General features: G+C 37.5%; 1 protein-coding gene across 5 annotated transcripts in view; it reads right to left on the reverse strand.

Moving 5' to 3' along the window:
• Positions 1–26,265, reverse strand: part of METTL8 (methyltransferase 8, methylcytidine) — an 87,427-nt gene that overhangs the window by 10,011 nt on the left and 51,151 nt on the right. For all 5 annotated transcript variants that reach the window (XM_045480173.1, XM_045480175.1, XM_045480176.1 and 2 more), the window contains 3 exons: positions 20,131–20,222; positions 7,348–7,718; positions 5,521–5,570 (listed from right to left, as the gene is read on the reverse strand). In XM_045480173.1, coding sequence (XP_045336129.1) covers positions 5,521–5,570; positions 7,348–7,718; positions 20,131–20,222 — 513 coding nt within the window. The remainder of the gene's footprint in view (positions 1–5,520; positions 5,571–7,347; positions 7,719–20,130; positions 20,223–26,265) is intronic.

The following is a 26,265-nucleotide window of genomic DNA, read 5'->3' on the forward strand; positions in this document are numbered from 1 at the left end:
TTAAATCTAGAGTTCACATATGCTCAGGTTACAAAAGAAAGGAAATTGTAGGCTTGAACTTGTTAAAAGGTATTTCTTTAATAAAATTTTGGATGACACCTGGCTTACTGTTTCTCCTTTTAGATGGTGTTCTCTATAATGGTGTATGGGTGCCTTCATGTTACTTCTGAAACATCATTGTCTCAAATACTTATTAATTACAAGGTAACTTTCAAATTCCTGTCCTGGTTTTTTTTGTGTGTTTTTTTTTTTGTTTGTTTGTTTTTTAATTTTAGAGAGAGTGTACATGAGTGAGGGAGAGGGACGGAGGGGGAGGGAGAGAGAAAATCTTAAGCAGGCTCCATGCTCAGCACAGAGCCCGACACAGGGCTCCATCCCATGACTTGAGCCAAAATCAAGAGTTGGACGCTCAACAGACTAAGCCACCCAGGTGCCCCTTCCTGTCCTGGTTTTAAAGCTCTCCGTTGCTTGGGCCTACCTGCCTTACGTCCCATCACACTCTCACACAGAAACCCTCCAACGCCATGCATCATCATTGCTCCATCTTCCTCCCCCTCAGTCTTTCTTCTGTGCCTCCAGCCAGCAGGGCCTATAGTTCCTTGTTGCCTAGTCAAGTGCTACCCTTGCGCAAGGATGCTCAGACCCTTGTGTTCTTTGGTGCTTCAGTCCCCTTTCTGTGTGTACAACTCATTTGGTTCTTGAGCTTCTCACAGAGGCTCTGATGCCCTAATGGGACAGGAATACATATGTATTTTAATAGCATGTAAATACAACTTCTGAAAAAGAGTAAAAAAATACTAATATATTAACTCTTAGTTATCTTTTCAAGTTTTTTCAAACATTTATTAAGACTCATGTATGTACCAAGAATTAGAATACAAGTTAGTAAATGAAATTGTCTAATAAAATAGTAAGAGTATGGATTTTGAAGCCAAACAGACCTGCGTTTAAGTCCTGAATTTGCCATTTATTAACTCTGTGAATTTGACTCATCCTCTCTAAGACTCAGTTACTTTATTTACAGATGTAAATAAATACAGTTATTTTTTGGTTGGAGGATGTTTATTCATATAAAAGTCTTGAGTAATCTTAATTGGCCTCCACTGAACTTAGACAAGTTCTATTTGGCTTTTTACCTGAAATTCAGTAACAATGTCTGGACCATGGTTACTCATGGGCATGCATATACTTTGAATTTTGTGAGTCAGTACTCTTCCCGGTCATCCCTCGTATGCTTGTATCAAATAATTACTGCATCATGTTGCTTAGCACCATGCCTGAATCACAGAGACTGGCATGTTATGAAACAACAATTATAACTATAGTTCTGGCTCCTGTGGGTTTTACAGCCTAGTTGGGGATATGATTGGTTTTATCTAGCTTCTACAGGGTTATGGATAGGGCAGACTTCCTAAGTCTTACCTAAGGTGTAAGTTTTAACAATTCTGAAGAAGGGGGATAGCAATGCTGAATGGGGAGAAGGATAAATGGTATAGGGCTTAAAGGTGGGAGTCATGTGCCAAGGATGAGAAGCAGAGTTGATCCTGAGAGCTCAAACCAGTATGTGGCAGGATATACAAGTGGGCCTTGAAACACATAATTAGAACTTTGATTCAGGAGACATTTCAAGCAAGGAGAACTAGTAAATAAATATGGGATACAAGCACAAATATGAATTCCACAAATAAAATCTCACCCAGGCTCAGATAATACTCTTAAATGCTACTCATGGATGAGTACTATGAGAAGGAGTCCTTCATTCTGTGGCATTTGGAGATTTGCGTTCAATTTAAGATCTGTCCAAATAAGTTAAAGTATAATGAACAGGATTTGGTTATGACTTGGTTATGATTTGGTTATGCACTGCTTGTTTTTTTTTTCATCTGTCCCAAATAAAAACAGTATTTAGGGGCACCTGGGTGGCTCAGTCGGTTGAGAGTCCGACTTCGGCTCAAGTCATGACCTCACAGCTCATGAGTTCGAGCCCCACGTCGGGCTCTGTGTTGACAGCTTGGAGCCTAGAGCCTGCTTCAGACCCTGTGCCTCCCTCTCTCTCTCTGCCCCTGACCCACTCGCATTCTGTCTCTGTCTCTCTCAAAAATAAATAAACATTGAAAAAAAACCAACAGTGATTTCTCGCAGCCTGTACCGCTATTGCTTCCTATGAAATCCATATATTCATGACTCTTAATTTGCTGGGTGGTCATATGTGTTTGAAAATTTTCCGTAAGCACTCAGATGCACGATGTAATATTATGGCTAAGGGCAAGGGCTCTGGAAACAAACTGTCTATGGTTTGAATCCTGGCTATACCACTTAGTTGTGTGACCTTGGAATAGTTACTTAATCTCTTTGTAATCCTGTTTCCTCATCTATAAAGCAGAGATAAATATGGCATCTAAGGTCACTGTGAGGATTGAAGGGATTCTTAGAAGTTTCTAGGAAGGTTCCTAACTCAGAGTAAGCACCTAATAAATGTTAGTCATTATTATAATTGTTGTTGCTATTACTATTATTACTATTATCATATTATAGGAAGATCTGCCTTTGCCTTCTAGGAACTTAAAAACTTAAGAAATTATCATGGTTCTATAAAAACTTCCATATAACTCAAAATGCTTCTCTGGACACTGGCACATCTAGCTCATTATAAAAGGTATGCAGTCAACCTTTGGGCAGTGGTTACTAAACACCCACAAGATATAGAACAGTCTAGCAGTTAAAGAAAGTATGTGCCATTTGCCATGTGGTCCTACCAGGACAGCAGCATGACCTCTGAGACTGAATTCCCATGCATCAGCAGCCCAAGTTGAAGTCTTGTGACCACCCAATGACTTTCCAGAGCTTTTCTGTAAAATCAGCTGACTGCCTTGGCCCTTCTCCCAGCAAGCAGGTGTAAATATCACTACTAACACCACACCACAAAGCACTCCCTTGGCAGGGGGTTTAAGAATTAAATGATCCTTGGAGAATGATATGACCTCTCAATTCCAGAGGTCTAATTATGGTAAAATATTCTGAAAATGTAAAACACTAATCCTGTACTCTCCAAAAGTAATAAAACATAATTTCTTAGGTGGGAAAAAAAAGTCTAATCCTCCCTTTGGAAGGCTAATCACTGATTGCCTTTTAATGATGAATTAATTATCTTGCGTTATCGAACTACAATGACTTTTTTAAAAAAGACAGAGCCACGAAGAATCAGGGAGCAAGGAAGCAAAAGATTGCAATTATTAGCTGGAGGGAGAAGTAAAAAGGGAAAAATATTACTAACAAGTGGGGATTCAGAGATATTAGTCAATATGTATTGAGCTCTAACTATCTGTATTATACTGTTGGGCTACCTGGAAAATCAGATTAGGGTAAAATATGCTTTCTATCTCAAGGAATACAAGCAGTGGCTGGAGACACAAGACATAAAGAAATGACATGCTAAATAATACCTTGGGATGAGTCATAAAGTAACACATTATCAACTGCCAAGGTAGTAAATTTCTGTGTACCGTAAGCTCAGAGATAACTCGGGTGAAGGAAACTGGCTACGTGATATAATAAAACCGGAAACATTGGCCCAGAAATGAGGAAAAGGGAAAACAAAGAGAATAAAGACAAAAGGAGAAAGGCCATTCAGACCTGCAAATGTGCAGTTCTATCACTTCTGCCTGGCCACTTTAACTGGTAATCTGATGGTATTTGGAAATTACTATTTATTATGTTAGTAATGAAGAATATCCTGATTATTTTGGCGCTACATCATAAGTATTTAAAAATAGTGTCCTGGGGGCACCCGGTGGCTCAGTTGGTTAACTGTCCAACTAATGATCTCAGTTCAGATCTTGATCTCAGGGTCATGAGTTCAAGCTCCATGTAGGGCTCCACACTGGGTGTGAAGCCTACTTACTTACTTACTTACTTAATTTATTTATTTATTTTTAACATTTATCTATTATTGAGACACACAGAGAGACAGAGCATGAGCATGGGAAGGGCTGAGACAGGGAGACACAGAATCCGAAGCAGGCTCCAGGCCCGGAGCTGTCAGCACAGAGCCTGACGTGGGGCTCGAACCCACAAACTGAAAGATCATGACCTGAGCCAAAGTCAGACGCTTAACCGACTGAGCCACCCAGGTGCCCCTATGTGAAGACTACTTTAAAAAAATAAAATAAGGGGCACCTGGGTGGCTCAGTCAGTTAGCATTTGACTCTTGATTTTGAGTCAGGTCATGATCCCAGGGTTGGGCTCCACACTGAGCGTGGAAGCCTACTTAGGATTCTTTCTCTTTCTTCCTCTGTCCCTTCCCCCTGCTCACAAGTTCTCTCAATAAAAATAAAAATAAATAAAGAAAAAAAAAGTGTCATAATGTTGGCATTGTGTTAACTGTTAAATTGAGGTGGTGGGTATATGAGAATTCATTGTATTACAAGGAAACACTAAAAAAATAGCATCATTAGAATTTAAAATACACATAAAGACTGAAAGGAATTATAACAAACAGTACCTATGTTAGGATGATGGGTGATTCCCACCCCTCTGTCCTCTAATGGAAATGTTCTGCAATGTGCTCATGTTGATTTTATAATGGAAAAAATAATGTGAAAGTTATTGTATAAACTTAAAAAAAAAAAAAAAAACAGAGGGGCGCCTGGGTGGCTCAGTCAGTTGAGCATCCGACTTCAGCTCAGGTCACGATCTCACAGTTTGTGAGTTCGAGCCTTGCATCGGGCTCTGTGCTGACAGTGCAGAGCCTGGAGCCTGCTTCAGATTCTGTGTTTCCTTCTATCTCTGCTCCTACCCCACTTGTGCTCTGTCTCTCTCTGTCTCTCAAAAATAAATAAAACGTAAAAAAAGAAAAAAAAAACTAAAAAAAAAACCAAAACAAAACAGAATAGGTAAAAGGTGCTAGAAAAGCTTTGTAAGAAGTGTCTTCATCATGGAAATACCACAACATATACGTGAAGCAGTGAACAGGAAGGATGTGTCAGGAAAACACCTCTGTCCCTTTCATCTCTGTCTGCTTTTTTGAGTTTTAGTCTAGTCTTAGACTAGTTGCTGTTACCTTCAAACATTTTCAAGTTATTTGACAAAAGAAGGTCTTCTACTGGGTGTGGCTCCAGAAGTGATGACAAAATGAGGGTTAAGGATAAGCTTTAAACTCAATTCTGTGTGTGTAAAATGGCACCTACATACCTGGAGGAGCAAATCGATTTCTGAAGTTAGCAATTCACAGCTTAGTGGAAAGGTCAAATCCCTCGCTCTTTTCTTTTTCTCTCATCCATGCAAACACAAGCTTTAAAAATTACTTTGACCCATGGTGGACAACCCATAGCTGTGAAACATTCTTTTCATAGTAATTCCTCGTTTACGTGAAATTAGACACTGAAACAATTCTTTGAAATTTGCTTCAGTGATTGTTCATATGAGAATAGAACACTACCAGCATACACCTGACATTTTCCCAGAATTTCTGAACACCCCATACATATGTAAAATTTTGTAGGAGAAAACTTTAAAACTCACTGTAAAGTGTTCAAAATTGGAAAAACACTATTTCCAGCACCACAGCCAACCTAAAAAATTGAAAGAATAAACAAATATCATGAAAAGAAGGTTAAATTTTCTTCACCAATGTTAGATTTTTTTCATTAAAAAAAAAAACTAGAATAAATTTACTGGATCTCTAGGTGTAGGAGAGTTTTCTAAACTCAAAAGGAAAGGAATAAGCCACAAGAATAACAATGATTACTTTAACTATGGAAACATGTGAAATTTTTATACACCAAAACTCAAGCCAAATTAAAAGGTGACCAATACACTATGAAAAAAAATTGGCAATAAATATGATAAAAGGGTAGAATTCATTAAAAAAACAGTAACAGATAAATTAGCAAAGGAAATAAATAGAACACAAAAGAAATACAACTGTCTTCTAAACATCTGAAGAACTATCTGACCTAGTTAGCAATCAAAGAAATGCAAATTAAAACAAGGTGTAATTTTCATCTGTCAAAAAGGAAAGCACTTAAGTAAGAATATTCTAACCAATGAGAGTGTGATGAAACAGACATATATTGCCGTGAATTGGTATTAATACAGCTTCTTAGAAAATTATTTGGCAATATATTTTAAGAGCACTAAATTTATTATTTTATTATTTTTTTAAGTTTATGTATTTATTTTGAGAGAGAGAGAGAGAGAGAGAGAGAGAGAGAGAGAGAGAATGAATTACAAGGGGTCTCCATGCTGTCAGCACAGAGCCAGATGCAGGGCTCGATCCCACAAACCATGAGATCATGACCTGAAATCAGGAGTTGAATTCTCAAATGACTGAGACACCCAGGTACCACTAAGAGCATTACATTTTTAAAATAAATTACGAATTAGTAAATCTGACCCAAGATAATAGAAGAAATACAGAAAAGTCTATACCCAAAGATATTTTCTGTAGAAAACCTGAAAACAATTTAAATGCTCAGTACTGTAAAAACAGATAAGCAGAATTAAAGTACTCCACATAATAAAATATTTTGCAGCCACAATAATGTTCATAGAGAATTTTTAAGATAGAAAAAACTGCTTATGATATAATGTTAAATAGAAAAAAACCAAAACCTCAAAATACAGGTACAGTATAGCTCAACTATATAAAATAGTATAAATGAAAAAAAAAAAGTTAGTAAAATGTGAAGAGTGGTTAAATCCCTTGTATAGATACCTTTATAACCAAAGGAGGAGATTTACTTTTAAAAACAGAAAGTCAAGGGGCACCTGGTGGCTCAGTTGGTTAAGCGTCCAACTTCAGCTCAGGTCATTCTCTCACAGTCCTTGAGTTCGAGCCCCATTTTGGGCTCTGTGCTGACAGCTCGGAGCCTGGAGCCTGCTTCAGATTCTGTGTCTCCCTCTCTTTCTGCCCCTCCCCTGCTTGTGCTCTTGCTCTCACTCTCTCTCAAAAAGAAATAAATACATTAAAAAAAAAAAAAGAAAGAAAGAAAGTCAAGGTCTACACTGGATTATAGCTAATTATATCTCACTTATTTCTATTTCACTTAAAAAGGGGTAATAACAGAAAGAGACAGAAATTAAGGCCAAAACTTTACTGGTATTTAAAACTGCCTTCAAATTAGAAATGAAAACAAATTAAAAAAAAAATTAAAATCACAAACTTAGAGCCTGATTATACATGTGAGTCCCTTCAATATTTTTTATGCACAAAGGCATACTGAACCCTTTTCTAGTTAGATTTGATCATTATTCCCCCTAAAAAATCTGGACTGTTAATAAAGTAATATGCAATATACATTTTAAAATTATTTGCCACTTCCCATCTTTGCCCCTGCAGGACAGTACCTCAAGGATTCTGAAAGTGGCACTGCTACCAGGAAACAATTCAGTCTTCAGAGGTCTTTCGCTGTGTTCTTCAGAGTCTAGGTTGGAAAAATGAGATCTTGCTTTGCTTGGACCATCTGATGAACCACACCTTTTCATACCAAGATTTTTTTCTTCAGGCATAATAGGGCAGTGCGTTCTTGAGAAACAATTTGCAGCACCAGTTTTCACATTATCCCATGATGATTCTTGTGTCTTCTCTTTAGTTTTTTGATCAACTGGAATAATTTCAGGAAATTCCCTCAACAGCCAATTACGATCCTTGAAAAACTTATTCTTATGAATCTTATAAAATGTATCCCAATATTGACTAGCTTCATTCTCATACTTAACTAAAATAAAGAGAAAAAAAAAGATTTATTTTACTATAAATGATGTTTACTATTAGTTACTACTTTAATAACTAAATATATTTAATAATTAAATACTGTTAAATATATTACATACATTTATAACAATTACATTTACTACTGAATAACTTTAATATTATAATTTTTATTTATCTGTTTTTTTTTTGGCCTCTTACAGGTTAAAACTACAGAGTATTATTTTTCTCAAAATGTGTCAGTGTATGGGGTATTATAGTTCTATCCCCTACAAATCTGCTTCTGTCTTAATAGTTTGGCCAATACATTTTTGTGAGGAATATAATCATTGCAAACTACTTTTTATAGTTTAAATCGTGAATTTATTTTTATTTATTTTTTTAAGGAAGATAGATTTAAAAAAGTTTTTTAATGTTTATTTTTGTGAGGGAGAGTGCATGTGTGCACACAGGCACAAAGGGAGGAGGGGCAGAGAGAGGGGGAGACAGAGGATCTCAGGAAGGCTCTACATTGACAGCACAGAGCCTGATGAGGGGCTTGAACTCATGAATCAAGAGATCATGATCTGAGCCAAAGTTGGAGGCTTAACCAACTGAGCCACCCAGGCGCCCATAGATTTTTTTTTAAGTTTATTTATTTCTTTTGAGAGAGAGAGAGAACGCACACAAAAGCAGAGAAGGGGGAGAGAGAAAGAATCCCAAGCAGCCTCTGTGCTGTCAGTGTGGAGCCCAATGGGGGGCTTGAACCCACGAACCATGAGATCATGATCTGAGCTGAAATCAAGAGTCAGACACCAAATGAGCCACTCATTTAGGCACCCCTAAATCTTGGATTCTTAATACTCATATTTTTACCAATAACTTGTAGGACTCTTAGAGAAAGGACACCATTTTTTATGTCTCTGTATATGCAGTTTCAACACAATGAATATCTTGGTAATCAGACAGGAAATTGCAGAATTATAAATTACACAATCTTAGAGCCAGAATGGCCCATTGAAATAATCTACTCCCAACTCCCTTGTTTTGCGTTTGAACAGAAGATAGCACAGATATGAACCCACTTGTTCTAGGCCCCAGAGCCCAGTCACAGCAGAGCTAGGACCACCTATCTTAACCCCTGGAGCTAAGAGCCATCCCATTCTCCCCCTACCTCCAGAGGAATCTCTTCCTATTGACATCTCCTACTATGAAACCTTAAAGAGATATGCCTTTTTAAAGGAAATTTGCGTTTCATGATGTTATCCCTTGGATTTCCCTCTGTCCAGTGTCAGCGTTAGTTCAACCATCTCAGAACTTCAGACAATTCTTAGCTTTCTGCCTCTTTTTTTTCTTAGCCTTATTTATTTATTTTTTGAGAGAGACAGAGTGAGCGGGGGAAGGACAGAGAGAGAGAGGGAGTGAAAGAATGTCAAGCAGGTTCCACGCTGTGGAGAGTCTGTGTGAACATGCACTGCAGAGTCTGACGTAGGGCTCAAACCCACAAACCATGAGATCACGACCTGAGCGGACACCAAGAGTCGGACGCTTGACCAACTGAGCTACCCAGGTGCCCCAGCTTTCTGCCTCTTTTTATTTGTACCTTAAATTAATAAAATAATTCACTCACTCCTTCACTCAACAAACATTTCTTGGACACTGTTATGCATGTACCAGGCCTAATCCCTGGGTTAAGAATTATTCTCACCTGGGGCACCTGGGTGGCTCAGTCAGTTAAGTGTCCAACTTCGGCTCAGGTCATGATCTCATGGCTTGTGGGTTCTAGCCCCACATTGGGCTCTGTGCTGACAGCTCAGAGCCTGGAGCCTGCTTTAGAGTCTGTGTCTCCCTCTCCCTCTGCCCCTCCCCTGTTCGTGCTTTCTCTCAAAAATAAAATAAACATTAAAAAAAAAAAAAGAATTATTCTCACCCAATATAGACACATGACCTTTTTATTTTATTTTATTAAAAAAATTTTTTTTAATGTTTATTTCTGACAGAGAGAGAGACAGAGCATGAGCAGGGGAGGGGCAGAGAGAGAGAGGGAGACACAGAATCTGAAGCAGGCTCCAGGCTCCCAAGTTGTCAGCACAGAGCCCGATGTGGGGCTGGAACTCACAGACCGCGAGATCACGACCTGAGCCAAAGTCGGTTGCTCAACCGACTGAGCCACGTAGGCGCCCCGACACATGACCTTTTTAAAGTGCTTTCAAAGAATAAAAAAGATCTTCTATCGATATAATTTCCAAGATCTAATGTTGGGCAAAAAAGCAAAGTGTAGCACAGTGTGTATACGATACAATCATTTATTAGGAAAAATGAAGATAAAGAACACATGTGTGTGCATACACAGAAACACAATGCATACACACACACATATTTGCTTGTATACATACAGAATACCTCTGGAAGGATAATCATATAACTAGTAATACTGGTTGCCTCTAGAAAGGGGAACTGGGTTGGCTGGGGCCAGGAATAGAAAAAGAATTTTCATTTGGGGGTGCCTGGGGAGGCTGAGTCGGTTAAGTGTCCATCTTCAGCTCAGGTCATGATCTCATGGTTCGGTTAGTGAGTTCAAGCCCTGCACTGGGCTTTCTGTTGTCAGCATAGAGCCTGCTTTGGATCCTAAAGCCTGCATCAGATCGTCTGTCCCCCTTGCTCTCTGCCCCTCCCCGCTTGTGCTCTCTCAATATCGCTCTCAAAATAAACAAACAAACAAACAAACAAACAAAGGCTAGGAAAGAAGAAATTAAAAAGAAAGAATTTTCATTTGAATTTTGATCTGTATGAAATTACTGTCCCCTAAATAAAGTTATAAATAAAAATAATGGAATCATTTCTTTCATAATTGTAAAGAAGCCCCAACCCTCAACAAGCAGTTGCCAGCAGTGACAGTTCATCTTTGTTGTAGAACCCTGTCCTGAAGCCTTTATAGTTTTCCTTTTCTTTCCATTTTTATCTTTATGGCCTTGTACATGGATCTCCACCCATCTGGCCACAAGACTTCCTTCCCATCAAGGCTGAATTGTATCTGGCAGCAGGACTGCTATAAAGACAGAAACTCCCATCTGTATTTAAGGTCTGAGAAATGAAAGTAGATCTCTGTAACAAAAGAATTATATGATGCTGAAGTCCAAAACATGTTCACATCTGCACTAATGGAAGGAAGCCCATTTGTGGTTAATCTGAAAATTTTATATATTATCTTTAAAATAGTTCTATCTCTACTTTTAAGAACTGGAGTGTGCCTGGTATACTGTGTGAGGAAATAAAACAACATTCTGAAAATCAGATTCAGGAGGAATTAGGAAACTATCAAATTTCCCCAGGGTTTTCTCACACCTCCCCTGTTCCTTTTTCCTTAAAAACTCTCTTTGTAACTCACTCTGTGCTGGTAAAAAATGTTTCAGTTTAATAAAAAGCAACCACCTAAGAAGACCTACATTTAGTAAAATCTCTAGTATCTGAGTTTTCATTGCCAAGCTACTTGTGAAGTGAGTTTGAACCTAACTATCAGTAACTAGAATGTAACACTACATCTCAATTAATCTGTGGAAATATTCCCCTCGGAATTAATTGGGAGGAAGGAGGTAAATAGCAGGACAGCAGCTTGGAAGAAAAAATGTTCATAGTAGTGCTATTTAAAATAGGGAGAAGGGGGCAGCTCCTGGGTGGCTCAATTGGTTGAGTGTCTGACTCTTGATTTTGGCTCAGGTCATCATCTCATGGTTCATGGGTTTGAGCCCCAAGTTGGGCTCTGTGCTCTCAGCATGGAGTTTGCTTAGGATTCTCTCTCTCTCCCTCTCTCTGCCCCTCCTGTTTGTACTCTCTCTCTCTTTCTCTCTCAAAATAAATAGATAAACATTTAAAAAAAATAGGAATAAGTGGGAAATAAACTCAAATACCCAACAACATAGGAATGACCAAGCAAGCCATGCAGGTCAAAACAGAGTAATCTTCAATAGCCACTAAAATCTAAAGGATAATGATATTAACAGAAAACATTCACACAGACCAGTCTATACACTGATTACAATTCTAAAGTTTATTATATACCAGGGCCCCTGGGTGGCTCAATTGGTTAAGCGTCCAACGTTGGCTCAGGTCATGATCTCACAATTTGAGCTCCATGTTGGGCTATGTGCTAACAGCTCAGAGCCTGGAGCCTGCTTCGGATTCTGGGTCTCCCTCTTTCTCTGCCGCTCCCCTGCTCATGCTCTGTCTTTCTCTCTCTCTCTCTCAAATATAAATAATTTTTAAAAAACATTAATATTTATTATATACTCATTTATAATAATAAGATGAATATTTAGAGTGATGGCAACAATTTAATGATTATTAAGTAGTTCTTTCTTTTTGTAAAGTTTTATCTATATCTTATACACAAAACAAGAATTTTAGATGAATTCTTCACTCAACTTGCCGACAGTTTCCTCATTTGATGAAGGGTTGAATTAGTGTTTCTCTATGTTCAAGGTCTAAAAGTCTATGTACTTTTCTTATTAAACCCCATGAATTTATGGAGAACATTAAACATTGTCAGTTCTACAAACTACAAAACCTTGGGTCAGATTGCTGTCTTAAATATGAACTTGTACTACTACTGTTTTAATTTCTACAGTTTATAAAGATGAATCTTCAGTAAGGTGACTGGAATCTGGTTCATTGCAAATACATCAAGCATCTAAATTCAACCCTAGATTATGCAATCTTTAAAAAGGATCTGATTACTATGAGAAGACTACTGTCAAGGTCTGCTAATATGTACACTTCCAAGCCTTCTTCAAGTATTTCCCACTATTCAGGAATTAAGAGAAAAAAACATAAATCATTATATCATTAACAGCAATAACACATACTGTTTGTTATGTGCTAGGCACTATGTCAAATGCTTTATTTGGATTTTTTCCCATTTTAATCCTAATGATACCAATCAGACATATTATTACTCCAATTTACAGACAAATTCAAGGTCAGAGGGGATAAAAAATTTTCCAAGGTCATCCAGCTAGAGCCAGGATCTGGACCAAGTCTACTGGACGTTTTTTTTTTTTTTAATATTTATTTATGAGAGAGAGAGAGTGTGTGAGCACAAGTGCACACAAGCACGCATGAGTGGGGAAGGGGCAGAGAGAGAGAGAGGGACAGAGGATCTGAGTCGGGATCTGTACTGACAGCAGACAGTGCAATGCGGGGCTCAAACTTATGAACCGTGAAATCATGACTTGAGCTGAAGTCGGACGCTTAACCAACTGAGCCACCCAGGCACCCCCCAAGTCTACTGGACTTTAAAGCTCATGCTCTGGGGTATCTGACTGGCTCAGTCAGAAGAGCATATGACTCTTGATCTTGGTGTTGTGAGTTCGAGCCCCACTTTGGGTGTAGGGATTACTAAAAAATATAAATTTAAAAAAGAATAAATAAATAAAGTTCATGCTCTTAACCATTACACTATATTGCCTTCCTAACACAAAATCAGAAAATTTTTAAAGTTTATTTATTTTGAGAGAGAGAGAGAGAGAGAGAGAGAGAGAGAGAGAGAGAGAGAACACCAGCAGGGGAGGGGCAGAGTGAGAGGGAGAGAGAGAATCCCAAGTGGGCTCTGCATTGTCAACACAGAGCCCAACCCGGAGCTCCATCTTAAGAATCCTGAGATCATGACTTGAGCCAAAAATCAAGAGTTGGATGCTTAATCAACTGAACCACCCAGGCATCACAACACAAAATCAGTAACAATCCCTCCAAAATATCTCTGAAAATAACCTGTTTTTCTGATTTTGTACTTTCCTCTCACTATAAAGCATCCAATTGAAATTAAAACTTCAGTATGACATAATCAGTATAAATTGTAAAAATAATGCTGATTGGAGTGAACCTTCATAAAAACAGACAAAAAATACAGAATTAAACACCATTTGATTTATATAAAATATAAACTATGCAAAATTATATGATGAAATTATAATGAGCAATGGAAACATAAAATGTTCTATGAGAATAGGTGGGTTTGTGGGATAGAAACAAAACAGAAACAGCACCCAGCATGGGCTGGGGTAAAGGCTAATGGGCCAGAACTTTCTTGTTCTTTACTTTTTAAAGTTATGCTTTCAGCAGTATCTCAATCAAGGCTGGCAATTCATAGTTCCCAGTTATGTGTGATGGCTTCTGAGACCCCACCAGAAGCTCATTCACACTCACAGATCTGGTTAGGAGCAAGGTAAACACCTTCAGCATATGATTTAATTTCCTGAACATTAAAGGTCTCTGATAACAGGGAAGTGGAAGAGCTATTTTTCCTGACCATGAGTGAAAAATTTAGTTTCAACCTCCTATTAACTCATCTCAAGTTCAGGCCAATAATGATAAATATAGTGTGGAGAATCTGCCTGTTCTTAATCTTGTCCAAAATACATACATAATGTATGACCCTGAGATCAAGAGTCGCACGCTCTCCTGACTCAACCAGCCAGATGCCCCAACCGACTTTTTTTTTTTACCAACTGATTTTCTAAATAGGTGTATTAATGATCAGTTTTTCTTGGAGAAGCAGTTTTTCCTTTCATATTCCTAGGCTATGGACTCAGAGTTAATTGCTCAGTGCCAATGGCAGTAAAAGGGATGTAGTGATGTGCTTAACCACAGACAGATGAAGCAAATTTTCAATTATTCATTTATTAAATTTAATACTGCTGAGGGGAAGAAGGACTATGACATACTAACTATACTTAAATATTCAGAACTCACCCTGAATCACACTGAATATCACAACTAAGAAACTGAATTAAACCACTTATGTATCTAACATATGAGATATGATTAGTATGAATTATGAAAATTTATTCTGTTACAGTGAAACAAAAGGCAATTTAGAATTATTTTTACACATCATTTACACAAACACCTGAGCTCTCAAAGTTAGAAATTTCCATATATCACTGATAAAGTTCATTGTCTAATTAAGAAAAAACTCTTACGAAAAGTATATATATATATATATATATATATATCTACATATATATGTATATATATATACACACACACACATATATTTTAAGATTTTATTTTTTTAATTTTTTAGAGACAGAGAGAGCATGCAGATTGGGGAGAGAAGAAGAGAGAGAGAGACAGAGAATCTTAAGCAGGCTCCATGCTCATGTGGAGCTCATGTGGATCCCACAACCCTGAGATCATGACCTGAACCACAATCAAGAGTCAGAAGCTCAACTGACTAAGCCACCCAGGTGCCCCAAGATTTTATGTTTAGGTAATCTCTACACCCAAAGTGGGCTCAAACTTACAACCCTGAGATCAGGAGTTGCATGATCTACTGACTGAGCCAGCCAGGCACCCCATGAAAAGTGTATTTCTAAGAGCACAGCATGAACTTTCAAACAAACAAAGCTGACTTAAAAATAAGTACCCTATGGGCACCTGGGTGGCTCAGTTGGTTAAGCATCTGACTTCAGCTGAGGTCATGATCTCACAGTCTGTGAGTTCAAGCCCCACATCGGGCTCTGTGCTGACAGCTCAGAGCGTGGAGCCTGCTTTGGATTCTATGTCTCCTTCTTTCTCTGCCCTTCCCCAGCTGGCGCCCTCTCTCTCTCTCTCTCTCTCTCTCTCTCTCTCTCAACTATAAATAGACATTTTAAAAAAAAGTACCCTAAATTTATCAGCACACGAAACTTTTAGCTACTCTTTTTTTTCACACAGGACACTTTCAAGTGGTAAAGGTATTCACAAGTGGTAAAGTTATTCTTTTACTATTTTGTTTAACATAGATAACTCACCCTAGATAGGTAGTTATTTGAAAGTATATTTTAAAGTAAAAATAGCAGCTGCTTTCGTTATTAAGTTTTAAAAGCCCATTACATTTGCTAAATGATCAGCTAAGATATAACACACTGGAGATGTTTTTAGGAAATTATAAAATATAAACATGTTAACTCAAAAACTGCCAAATGTGTTTTTCTTATTTCTCTGAATTAATATGCTTTTAAAAGAAATATGAGCTATTGTAATATTTAAAATAAATTACCAAAAGGAAACGTGGAATTAAAACTATTAATCTGGGCACCTAAGTGGAAGAAATATTGCTAATGAGAGCTTGGATGTTATACACTTTAATCACAAACATGAAATGTCAACCATCTCTCAGCAAAAAACTACACTATTTGTGATGCTTAAGTTCCTATTTTCAGAACTGTGAGGGTGTTTCCTGACTTCAGTTCTCACAACATCTGAGACAATAGGTGAGAAATGAGAAATGGGAGTGACAGGAGGGAGTGACACACACAAGACCAAAAGAAGTGTGCTAGAGAGTAGGCCAGCATGGCAGAACAACGAGTATTTCCTCCCAGGGACATTAAAATAAGTGAGATAAGATCAATAAATAGTCCTTATGCTATATAATGATCTGCCAACGGAATCCTCTGTGATGGGAGAAAACAGGCTCTTTCAGAGACTTAGGGCTCTCCTGGAAAAGAAGAGATGGTGGTTAACAGAAGCACCAGAATAAGAACCGGGTCAGAGCCTCCTTTGGGTTTTTACAAAGTTTACGAGCAGAGCTTTTAAATGGATCCATTCACCTTGACCTGTATTCATCAGAGACACTAGATATCAAATTAGAAGCTTCCCCCCGGACTTCCACAGCCTAGCAGGACCTGGCAGAGACCTGGCTGATTCCTGGCAGAGACTAGCTGGGTGGCTGAGAAGGTATTTAGTCTCACTGTAATGTCTTGTCACTGAACATAGCTCCTCAGAACAGAAGTTCTCTTTCTTTGCCATCCCCACAGCAGCCTCAATTGCTGCTCTATGCAATCTTACTTAAATGGCATAAATGGCCACTCTCCCTGTGTGGTCCCCTCCTTGTGGCAATTCCCTGACATGTATGCAGTCCACCGCACCATGTTCTATTCCAGGGTGGGGAAACCTCAATCACTTTGAGTCATTTTATTTCATTTTACTTTTATTACTTAAAACAAAATTTTAAGTTTATTTATTTTGAGAGAGACAGAGACAGCACGAGTGGGGGAGGGGCAGAGAGAGAGAGGGAGAGAGAGAAACCCCTGTGATGGGGGTCTGTGATGTCAGCATGGAGCCCAGCACGGGGTTTGAACCCATGAACTATGAGATCATGACCTGAGCCGAAATCAAGAGTCAGAGGCTTAACCGAATGAGCTCCCCAGGCTCCCCATTTTGAGTCATTTTAAAATGGAGTCTTTAGTTCTGGGTCTCCACAGCAGCCAGAAAACTTGCTCAGAAAGAGACTGTATGTGCTAATAAGCAAACCAAATGCTTCAAAGCAGTATCATCAGTCCTCTCCAGCCTGCTTTTCCTGCTTCTGTAGAGAGAGGCCAGTCACCACCTTTCTATTTCAGTCACACTATGGTTCTGTGGGAACTGTCATTTTCCTTTACTGCGGTTTCCAAGCCCTAAAATAACCTTCTCATTAGCTTCACTCAAGTTCATTGTTAACATAAATAGGCCAAAATAGGCAGCCTCAGTACAGAGCACGTTAAGGGAACATTATCAGCACTGCTCATCTATTTATGTCCTAAACAAATATTCAAGAGAGCATGAAAAAAATTCTTGGTTTTTCATATCAGGAAATATACTGTAGATAATTTTTAACTTCCTGGAAACGAATTAAGATGACTGATAACTTTTAATTCTGTTTAGGCTTGACTCTCTCTGTCACATCCAGGTGGCCACTAGCAGAAGCTTGAGTAATGTGGAAAATATGTCTGTGCAGCTGCTGGCAAAGAAGCAAAATTATACTTCCTCAGAAACAGTGTGACAGAGTTCCTGCAAAGGAATGCAATGTTGGCTGATTTGTAAGCAGAACTGCCACTGGTATGCACCCTCAAATCCAGCCCCAACACTCCCTGGCTATATCCCACTCTGGGACTGCATGGCTGGAGCTCATAAAAATAGAATGGTTCCATCGTGGATCAGGTGCTCTTCTATCCTGCCCACCCGCCAGGACATATTCATGCTTAAGATAAGGAAGGAGAACTAGCTCTAAGGAGTACCAAACAGTGCCAGAGGATAAAGTAAGTCATTAATGGTGGCAGAGAATAAGATAGGGAAGAAATGCCCCCTTCATTGATTAAAAGCTGTCTCATTAGCTCAGTTTTCAAACCTTAGCTACAATTGTATACTAAAGTCACTAGAATAATAGTTGACTATTGGTGAGATTAGTGATTTTCACTATGTTTGGCTTGCACAGAGGAATTAAAACATCTTTCCCTGGGGGGTTTCAGAACATAGGATTGATCTGGAAACCAAATTCTATCTCAGGAGTTGGCAAACTTTTCTGTAAAGGGTCGGACAGTAAGTAGTCTTTGTGGGCTGTGTACAGTCTCTATTACAACTATTCAGCTCTGTATATATAGCTCAAAAGCAGCCATAGACAATATGTAAATAAATGATTATGTCTGTGTTCCAATAAAACTTTATTTATAAAAACCGGCAGTACACTGGATTTGCCCCTGGCCATAGTCTGCTGACACTTGCTCCATCTAACAGGTACTCTGATACTGCTACAAGAGTGATTGAGAAATCATCATGACCAAAACCAAGCTGTTCTGGCAAAATTAATCTAGGGTATTAGAAGCCAGAATAGTGGTTGCTCTTTGTGGAGTCGGAGGGGTTGGAAAAGTATTGTTATTCGTTCAGAAAATGAGGAAATTTGGGGGTTAATGGTAATAATCTGTTTCTTGACGTGGATATTGGGGAAATTCAATGAGCTTTGGGACAATTCATTTAAGAGTTGTGAAAATTTCTCTATGTATTTGGTACTTCAAACAACTTTTTTTTTTTTTTTTTTTTTAAAGAAAGAACGAACCTGTTTGAAAGGAGAAATCACTTTAGGAAAAACAAGGTAGAAAGTCTTATCTCGAGAGTACACAGGTTGGTCAAAGTGTATATGGGTTCCTAGCTATGAAGTGAGAATGACACAGACCAAGTTTTTTCTAGTGTGCTTTAAAAAAAATGTGGTAAAAAACACATCACATAAAATTTATCATCTTAACAATTTTTTAGTGTACAGTCCAGTAGTGTTAAGTATATTCACTTTGTTGTGAAACAGAGGTCCAGAACTTTCTCATCTTGCAAATCTGAAACTCTGTATGTTTTAAAACAACAACTCTGTGTTTCCTCCTCCCCCCATCCCCTGGTAACCACCATTCTACTTTTCATTTCTATGAATTTGACTACTTAAGGTATCTCACATAAGTGGAATTATATAGTATTTGCCTTTTTTGTGACTGACTTATTTCACTTAGCATAATATTCTCAAGGTTCATCCATGTTGTAGCATGTGATGGGATTTTCTTCCTTTCCGAGGCTGAGTAATATCCTCTTGTGTGTATACCACATTTGGTTTATCCATTTATCCGTCAAGGGACATGTGGATTGCTTCTACCATTTGCCTATTGTGACTAGTGTTGCTATGAACATGGATGTGTGAATATACCTTCAAAACCCTGTTTTCAATTTTTGGCTATATATCTAGAGGTGGGATTGCTAGGTCATATGGTACTTCCATTTTTAACTTTCTAAAGAACTTCTATACTGTTTTCCATAGAGGCGGCACCATTTTACAATTTCACCAATTGCACAGTGCATAAGGGTTCCATTTCTCCACATCCTTACCAATGCTTGTTATTTTCTGTTTTTGTAACAGTAGCATTAGCCAATTTTTTTAGAAGCCAGATTCGAAGGTTGGCAAGGTCTTACCTCAATTAAACTCTGAATATCAAAAGGCCTCCAAGAAAAGTACCTTGATGTTTAGCCTAAAAGGTCACAACATTTTAATACGACTTTACCTTTTTTGCTCAAAGTTTCTGAATTTATTAAATATTCCTGGCCAGTAAAATGCACAACAGCATACCAAAAGATGCATAGTGAGGCACCTGGGTAGCACAGTCAGTTAAGCATCTGGCTCTTGATTTTGGCTCAGGTCATGATCTCACGGTTCGTGAGATCAAGCGCTGGGTCTGGCTCTGCACTGACAGCATGGAGCCTGCTTAGGATTCTCTCTCTCCCTCTCTCTCTGCCTCTCCCCAGCTTGTGAGCTCTGTCTCTCTCTCAAAATAAATAAATAAACAACAAAAACAACTAACTAAATAAATAAAAGATGCATAGCAAGAGGGAAATTTCAAAATTTCCTTGTGTGTATCTCTCAGAAAAATGTAATACTATGATTACCAAAAAAGCAAGTAAAGAGTCAATACATAATTTATTTCACTAACTTTGCCCCACTACACTAGAATAATGGAATTCTCCCAAATGGAACAAGTGGATTGGCATAGGCAAAAGCTAAGAACTCTCCAAAGTAATGACACAGGAGGAAAACAGACTAACATGTGAACTGAATCAGCGGAAGGTCAAAGAGAAAAACCAGGCTCCAGAAGCTACTACATGTAGTTGCCTACCCTGTTCTTCCAGAAGGACTCGCACAGCTGAGTTTTCCTCTACTCTTTTTCTGGCTGCTGCTTCTTCTTCTTTTGACCACTGCATGTGATCCCTACCAAAAAATGAAAAGATTGTAAAACCTGCTTTATAATTGAAATCAGAAAGAGAGTGACAAAGGATACATGTTTCATTCTAGCAGAGTCAAAGACAAATGATACAAACTAATTCTGTGTTGAATGAATATATTTTGTGTCAGATGTTTCTTCTGAGAGTGCTGGTACAATCCTGGAACTCCTATAGCTCTTCTGTTTAAATCTGGCTGTGTTGCAAGCCCCAGTCACCCTTTGGAAATGACTGCGAAGTAATGTCCCAGGAGCACTATGGTGCATGATTATTTGAGTACTAGTATGGTTTGCTCTATTTTACTCTAAGGCTAAATTTATTTGCCCTTTTGTTTATGAATATGGCATTCTTTAACAGTTTTAAAATCTCTTTCATAATAATTGTATTCTAATACTTCACTGTCAAAGAGATATAAGTTTTAAAATATTTTGCACTTACCTTCAGTCTTTTAAGTAATTTTATATTTTTCTTATTAGTTGCCTTAATTTCTGTAAATGGATTCTTTTACATTTAAATGATAGAATAATTCACATAGTATATAAGAAGGTCAGCTTTTCAAGATCTTGCACTTTCTATAAGTATTTTCAGTTTCAGAATTTATACTTCCTATATGAGAAGATATTTTCCGCTGCTAAAATGTTTTCATGGAATAGAAGCAACATCTTTATACACAAAAGGTGAGTTTTTTGGGTTTTTTTGTTTTTTTTGTTTTTGTTTTTTTGTTTGGTTTTTACAAAGTTTGCAATGCCTTTTTCTCAATTGGTAAGACTATGAATGAGTGATGTAATTTTCAGGAATAAACCGTTTTTCTAAACAACAAAGAAACTACATATCTAAAATTCAAGTTCCATGTAGCTTATTGATAAGTGTAAGAAAAATTAACATTAATATCATATGATATTTGTAGCTACCTCATTGATTATAAAGGGGCAAAATATCAACATTTTGACATGCATCATAATGGTGGCTGATAAACATTAACTGAGCACTTAGCCTGGTCATAATTATTATACTGATAAGCTACTATTATTTATTATGTGCTAAGCATTGTGCTAGTAAGCACATTACATACATATATGTCTTACTTAATTCTTTCAAAAACCCTATGAGGGGGTTATAATCATGCTCATTTCTCGTAAGAGGAAAGAGAAATTTAGTAACTTAATCAAGGTAAGATAGCCATTAAGTGACAGAACCAGAATTCAAATCCAAGTCCATCCTCTTGGCAAGTAAGTAGTCTATTAATGTCTACCAAGACAGTGGGGGATACTGAGAGATTTAAGACTTATCTTTGGCCATAATGGGGTTTATATTCTCCTGAAGCAGGCAGATTAACAGAAGTAAATGAGAATACAAGGTAGTCTACTTGGTTAGCATCTACTGTATGCAAATATAGCCAATTAATGCTAGCTGGGGCAAATAGGAAGGCTTGAGAGGGAGGGCAGTTTGGGCCCAGGTTAGAGGGAAAGGAGGTGGGGCAATTATTCATGTCATTATGAAGCTGGGAATATGGACAGTATATACAGGAAACAATAAAAAAATCCATTTTGATTGCTTCTCTTGGGTAACGGCAGATGAAGTTGGCAGCTGGGTCATGGTCAGATTTCAGAGGATCTTAAGTGTGAACAGTTTAGTAGTGTACAAGAGAAAATGACGTGGGGAGGTGGAAGGGAGACCAGTGAGAAGTCTGTTCAGTGGTCTAGGAATAATAAGTCCCGGGACTAAGGCGGTGGCAACAAACAGAAAGGCAGAGCAGAGGGAGAGACACCGACAAAACCTGTAGCTGTGACCTAGAGGTTAACTAGCTGCAGGGAGGAGAAGAACAACAGAGTCAAGAATGATTCTAAGGTCTCAAAACTGAGTATTAATCAAGTAGGGGTAACCAAGACAGAATAAGGAGTTACTTTGGGTGGAATGATAAGCTTGGTCCTATTTTAAGTCATGTTTATGCAATCAGATATGAGAGGGTATATTCCAATGACCTGGCTATAAATACACCACTGGAAGGTGAGAAACTGCTTTCCTTTAAGTAGAATCAAAACTGGTATACTGAAATTCTCAAGAAAAGTAAATGATAATGCAAAAAAAATCAGAGTTCCAAAGATGAAAATTTAACCACTGTCGTTTCAAATAAAACCCAGTCATTCACAGCCTAAATAATCATTCAGCAGCTTTGTTCACATGCTTCAATGAATGAAATTAGAACAGATTTTTGTTTTGACTTAACTTATGTGAGCAATCACATACATAACTTGGAACTGGCAATTATACTTTATTTTCTGTATATATAAATCCATATAGAGCATTATTAAATGATAGTTATGATATTAAAGGCAACAGGTCATTTATTGAAAAAATAGGATTACTAAGGCTGGGTACAAGCTTCTCATCTATGAATTTCTACAGCATATAAGAAAGAAAATAGAACAATCCATTTCCCTGTAACAAAAATCAAGCTCTGAGACAATGAGAGTATATATGGTCTTTAGCTTTAAGCATTTGTTTTAAACTGTTAGTTTAACTTGCTTCTTCCTGAGTATTTAATAGATTTAGCTACTTCTTAAATTGCTCTAACTTCCTTACACTGTTCTTTATGTTGCTTCATTTTCTTAACTGCTAAGTGAGGGGAATATTATACCCTAAGCCCCGGCAGAACAGATTTTCCACTGTACAGTTACCAAATCCCCACAGAAACCTATAAAATGTTTCTACTGTATTTATGAGAACTTCCTCCAGACCTGCTGCTTTATGGCATTTCTTTATATTAGAAGAGTCTGATTCACATATACTAAAACCCAACAGACGGCAATAAGAATCATTCAGGTTTGTAAGTAATAAATACAATTACAATAGAATTTAAGCATAGAGACAAATAACAAACAAACTGAAAATAGTCAGGTATTACAACCACCATCATTAACAACAAAGGAAAAAAGTGTTCCATACTGTTTGACCTATGAATTGCGCTTCTGGGAATTTATTGTAATAAAGTAACTCAAAAGAACAGAGAAATACCTATAAAATGATATTCACTAGAATACCAAATATAATAGCAAAAAATTGGAAATAATCTCAGTGACAGGGTAATGAAAAAAATATGGTAACTTAAAGGAATATTATGCAGATATTTAAAATTATAAATACAAAGTTTACATAGCAACATGGAAAAGTATTTATGACACATGAGGTTAAAACAGCAGATCCCAAAATTGTATATGTATTATAATCAGAACTAAATAAAGTTATAAAGATATTGGATGAATAAAAACAATTGTGTTCAAATAACAGAACTGAGATTACTGTTTTAAAATTTCCTTGGGGCGCCTGGGTGGCTCAGTTGGTTAAGCGTCCAACTACTGATAGTGGCTCAGGTCATGATCTTGCCCCACGTCAGGCTCTGCACTGACAGTGCAGAACCTGCTTGAGATTCATCTCCCTCTTTCTTTGCCCTACTTGTGTGCTCTCCCTCTCTCTGTGTCTCTCTCCCAAAAATAAACAAACTTAAAAAAAAAAAAAAAGAGAGAGAGAGAATTAAGCAGAAAATACAAAATACACTTAACATTTTTCCTGGAAAGTTGAATTTGAGAAAAAGAAATCTCAAAAATAGGGGCACCTGGGTGGCTCAGTTGGTTGGGCATCTGACTTTGGCTCAGGTCATGATCTCATGGGTTTGTGAGTTCAAGCCCCGAGTTGGGCTCTGTGTGGATAGAGCCTGCTTTGGATTCTGTGTCTCCCTCTCTCTCTGCCCCTCCCCACTCATGCACTGTCTCTCTCTCCTTCAGATATAAACATTAAAAACATTAAAAAAAAGAAATATCAAAAATAAAAGAATTTTTGAGTAATAAATTTTTACAATATGGCTGGTAGAATTTGTCTTATAATTTTGTAGTAGTCATAAGTCTTATGACCTCAGTTCATGAATGTGCATATGTCCATACTTCTTATTCCTTCTATATGTAAAGTGTAATCAAATGATGATTCCTTGCTTCAGCTTTAAGTTGATTGCAGTTAACAGTCTAAATAATTGTGTATTTGGTTTGGTTTGGAAAAGTTAAACACAGACACACACACACATACACAGACCTCAATAATTTGGCTTGGGTACTAACATTTTTGAGGATCCTGCCTATTGAAAATTCTGCTGAATGTGGTGCCACTATTATAATTTTTAATAATCAGATATAAACTAAAGTACCCAGTATAAGCTATATGAATAGAATGCTCTTCTGTCTTTGTTACTTGTTGGTATATAAAAGCCTCATCATAAGACAAAATTTAAAGACAAATTTAACAAATTTATTAGGTGACTGGTGAATTAAAAATAAAATATTCTTAGGTAAAAAGGAAGAAATGGAGGGTATTAGTTTCAGCTTAAAATTATATTAATAATCCTTAATTCCATGACAAAATCATATGTATTGCAGTTATCATTATAATAATAATAGAAAATTTTAAAGAGAAAAAGTCTTTCCTTTCATTTAAATATCCTAACAGATTAATAGTTCTTAAGTTCCCTTCCTGTATTTGTATATGTACATATACACAAATATTTTTCTATAAAGCTAAAAAAATCTTCATAATTATGACTTAAAATTGCTGAATAGGACTTGTAATTTTGGCCATGACAGAGTACGTAGTAATGGGCTTACCCTTCTACCATAAACAATGATAAAACTGGATAAAATATATGAAGGAATTGTTTTTAGGCACTGTATTACACCTCAGACAGTGCAAGACTGTGATCCCTAGGAGAAGAGAAACACAAAAGGTCAGTCCCCACATTCACCCTGGCCTTCTGTCTAGGTCATGTTCTAGACGATATTACAGAGGTACAGCCCATCAGAGAGTGGCTGTCTTACTGAGTGGCACTTTTGTAAGCTGAGAAGGCAGAGATCAGGGTTCAGAGTTCCTGAGGTGGTGCAACTTTGTGCAGCAGAATAATGAAGAGAAGGCTGGACAGAAGGGTAGGCTCCTGAAATCTGCAAGAGAGTTCTCCTAGTGTTTAATTAGTTCTGGCTATTTACTAACAGCACTGACTCCACAGGTCCTGATGGATTCTGGAGATGAAGGCAGAGAAAAAAAAAAAAAAAAAAACCTGACTGGACATAGGCAGTGCAGTACTCAGAGTTATTGGAATTTTGGCTAAGCCAGAGTGGAAAGACCACTCTGAACACCTTCATTATTCAGTTAAGACCCTAGAAATGCCATGTGATAGGAATAAGACCCAAACTGGATTCAGGACAATATCAAAACAGTCTCACCCTAACAACACTTAAAATTAAATCTCTGCCTGGGTGGCTCAGTCAGTTAACTGTCTGACTTCGGTTCAGGTCATGATCTCACGGTTCATGGGTTCAAGCCCCACATTAGCTCTATGCTGATGGCTCAGAGCCTGGGGCCTGCTTCGGATTCTGTGTCTCTCTCTCTCTCTCTCTGCCCCTCCCCCACTCATGCTCTGTTTCTCTCTCTCTCTCTCTCTCTCTCTCTCTCTATCTCCTTCAAAAATAACTAAATATTAAAAAACAATTTTTTAAAGTTAAATCTTACCTGACCAGAGAGATTTGGCAGTAATTCAACCACTTGCCAGAAAAAAAATCCAACACCTTTAAAGTTAGAAATAATCCAGATTCCATAAAAGATATCATCCGCAATGTCCACTACACAATCAAAACTATTTGCATTTGAATAATCAGGAAAACGTGATCCCTAATCAAGAGAAAAGGCAGCCAGTAAATACTGACTAAGAAAACTCAAATGTCAGAATTAGTACACAAGAATTTAAAATAGCTTTTAAAAAAGGTTCAAAGGTTTAGAGGAAAAGATGGACAGAATTGATGAATAGATGGGGATACCTCAGCAAAGAAATGGAAACCATTAAATGGAAATTCTTGACCTTAACCATATACAATATCTGAAATGAAAAATTCACTGGCTAGGCTTAACAGCTAATGGACACTACAGGAAGAAAAGGTCAGTGAACTTAAAGACTTACAGGTATGGAAATTATTCAAACAGAGAACAGAGGGAAAAAA

Source organism: Leopardus geoffroyi, chromosome C1, assembly GCF_018350155.1.
Source record: "Leopardus geoffroyi isolate Oge1 chromosome C1, O.geoffroyi_Oge1_pat1.0, whole genome shotgun sequence".
Lineage (NCBI taxonomy): Eukaryota > Metazoa > Chordata > Mammalia > Carnivora > Felidae > Leopardus > Leopardus geoffroyi.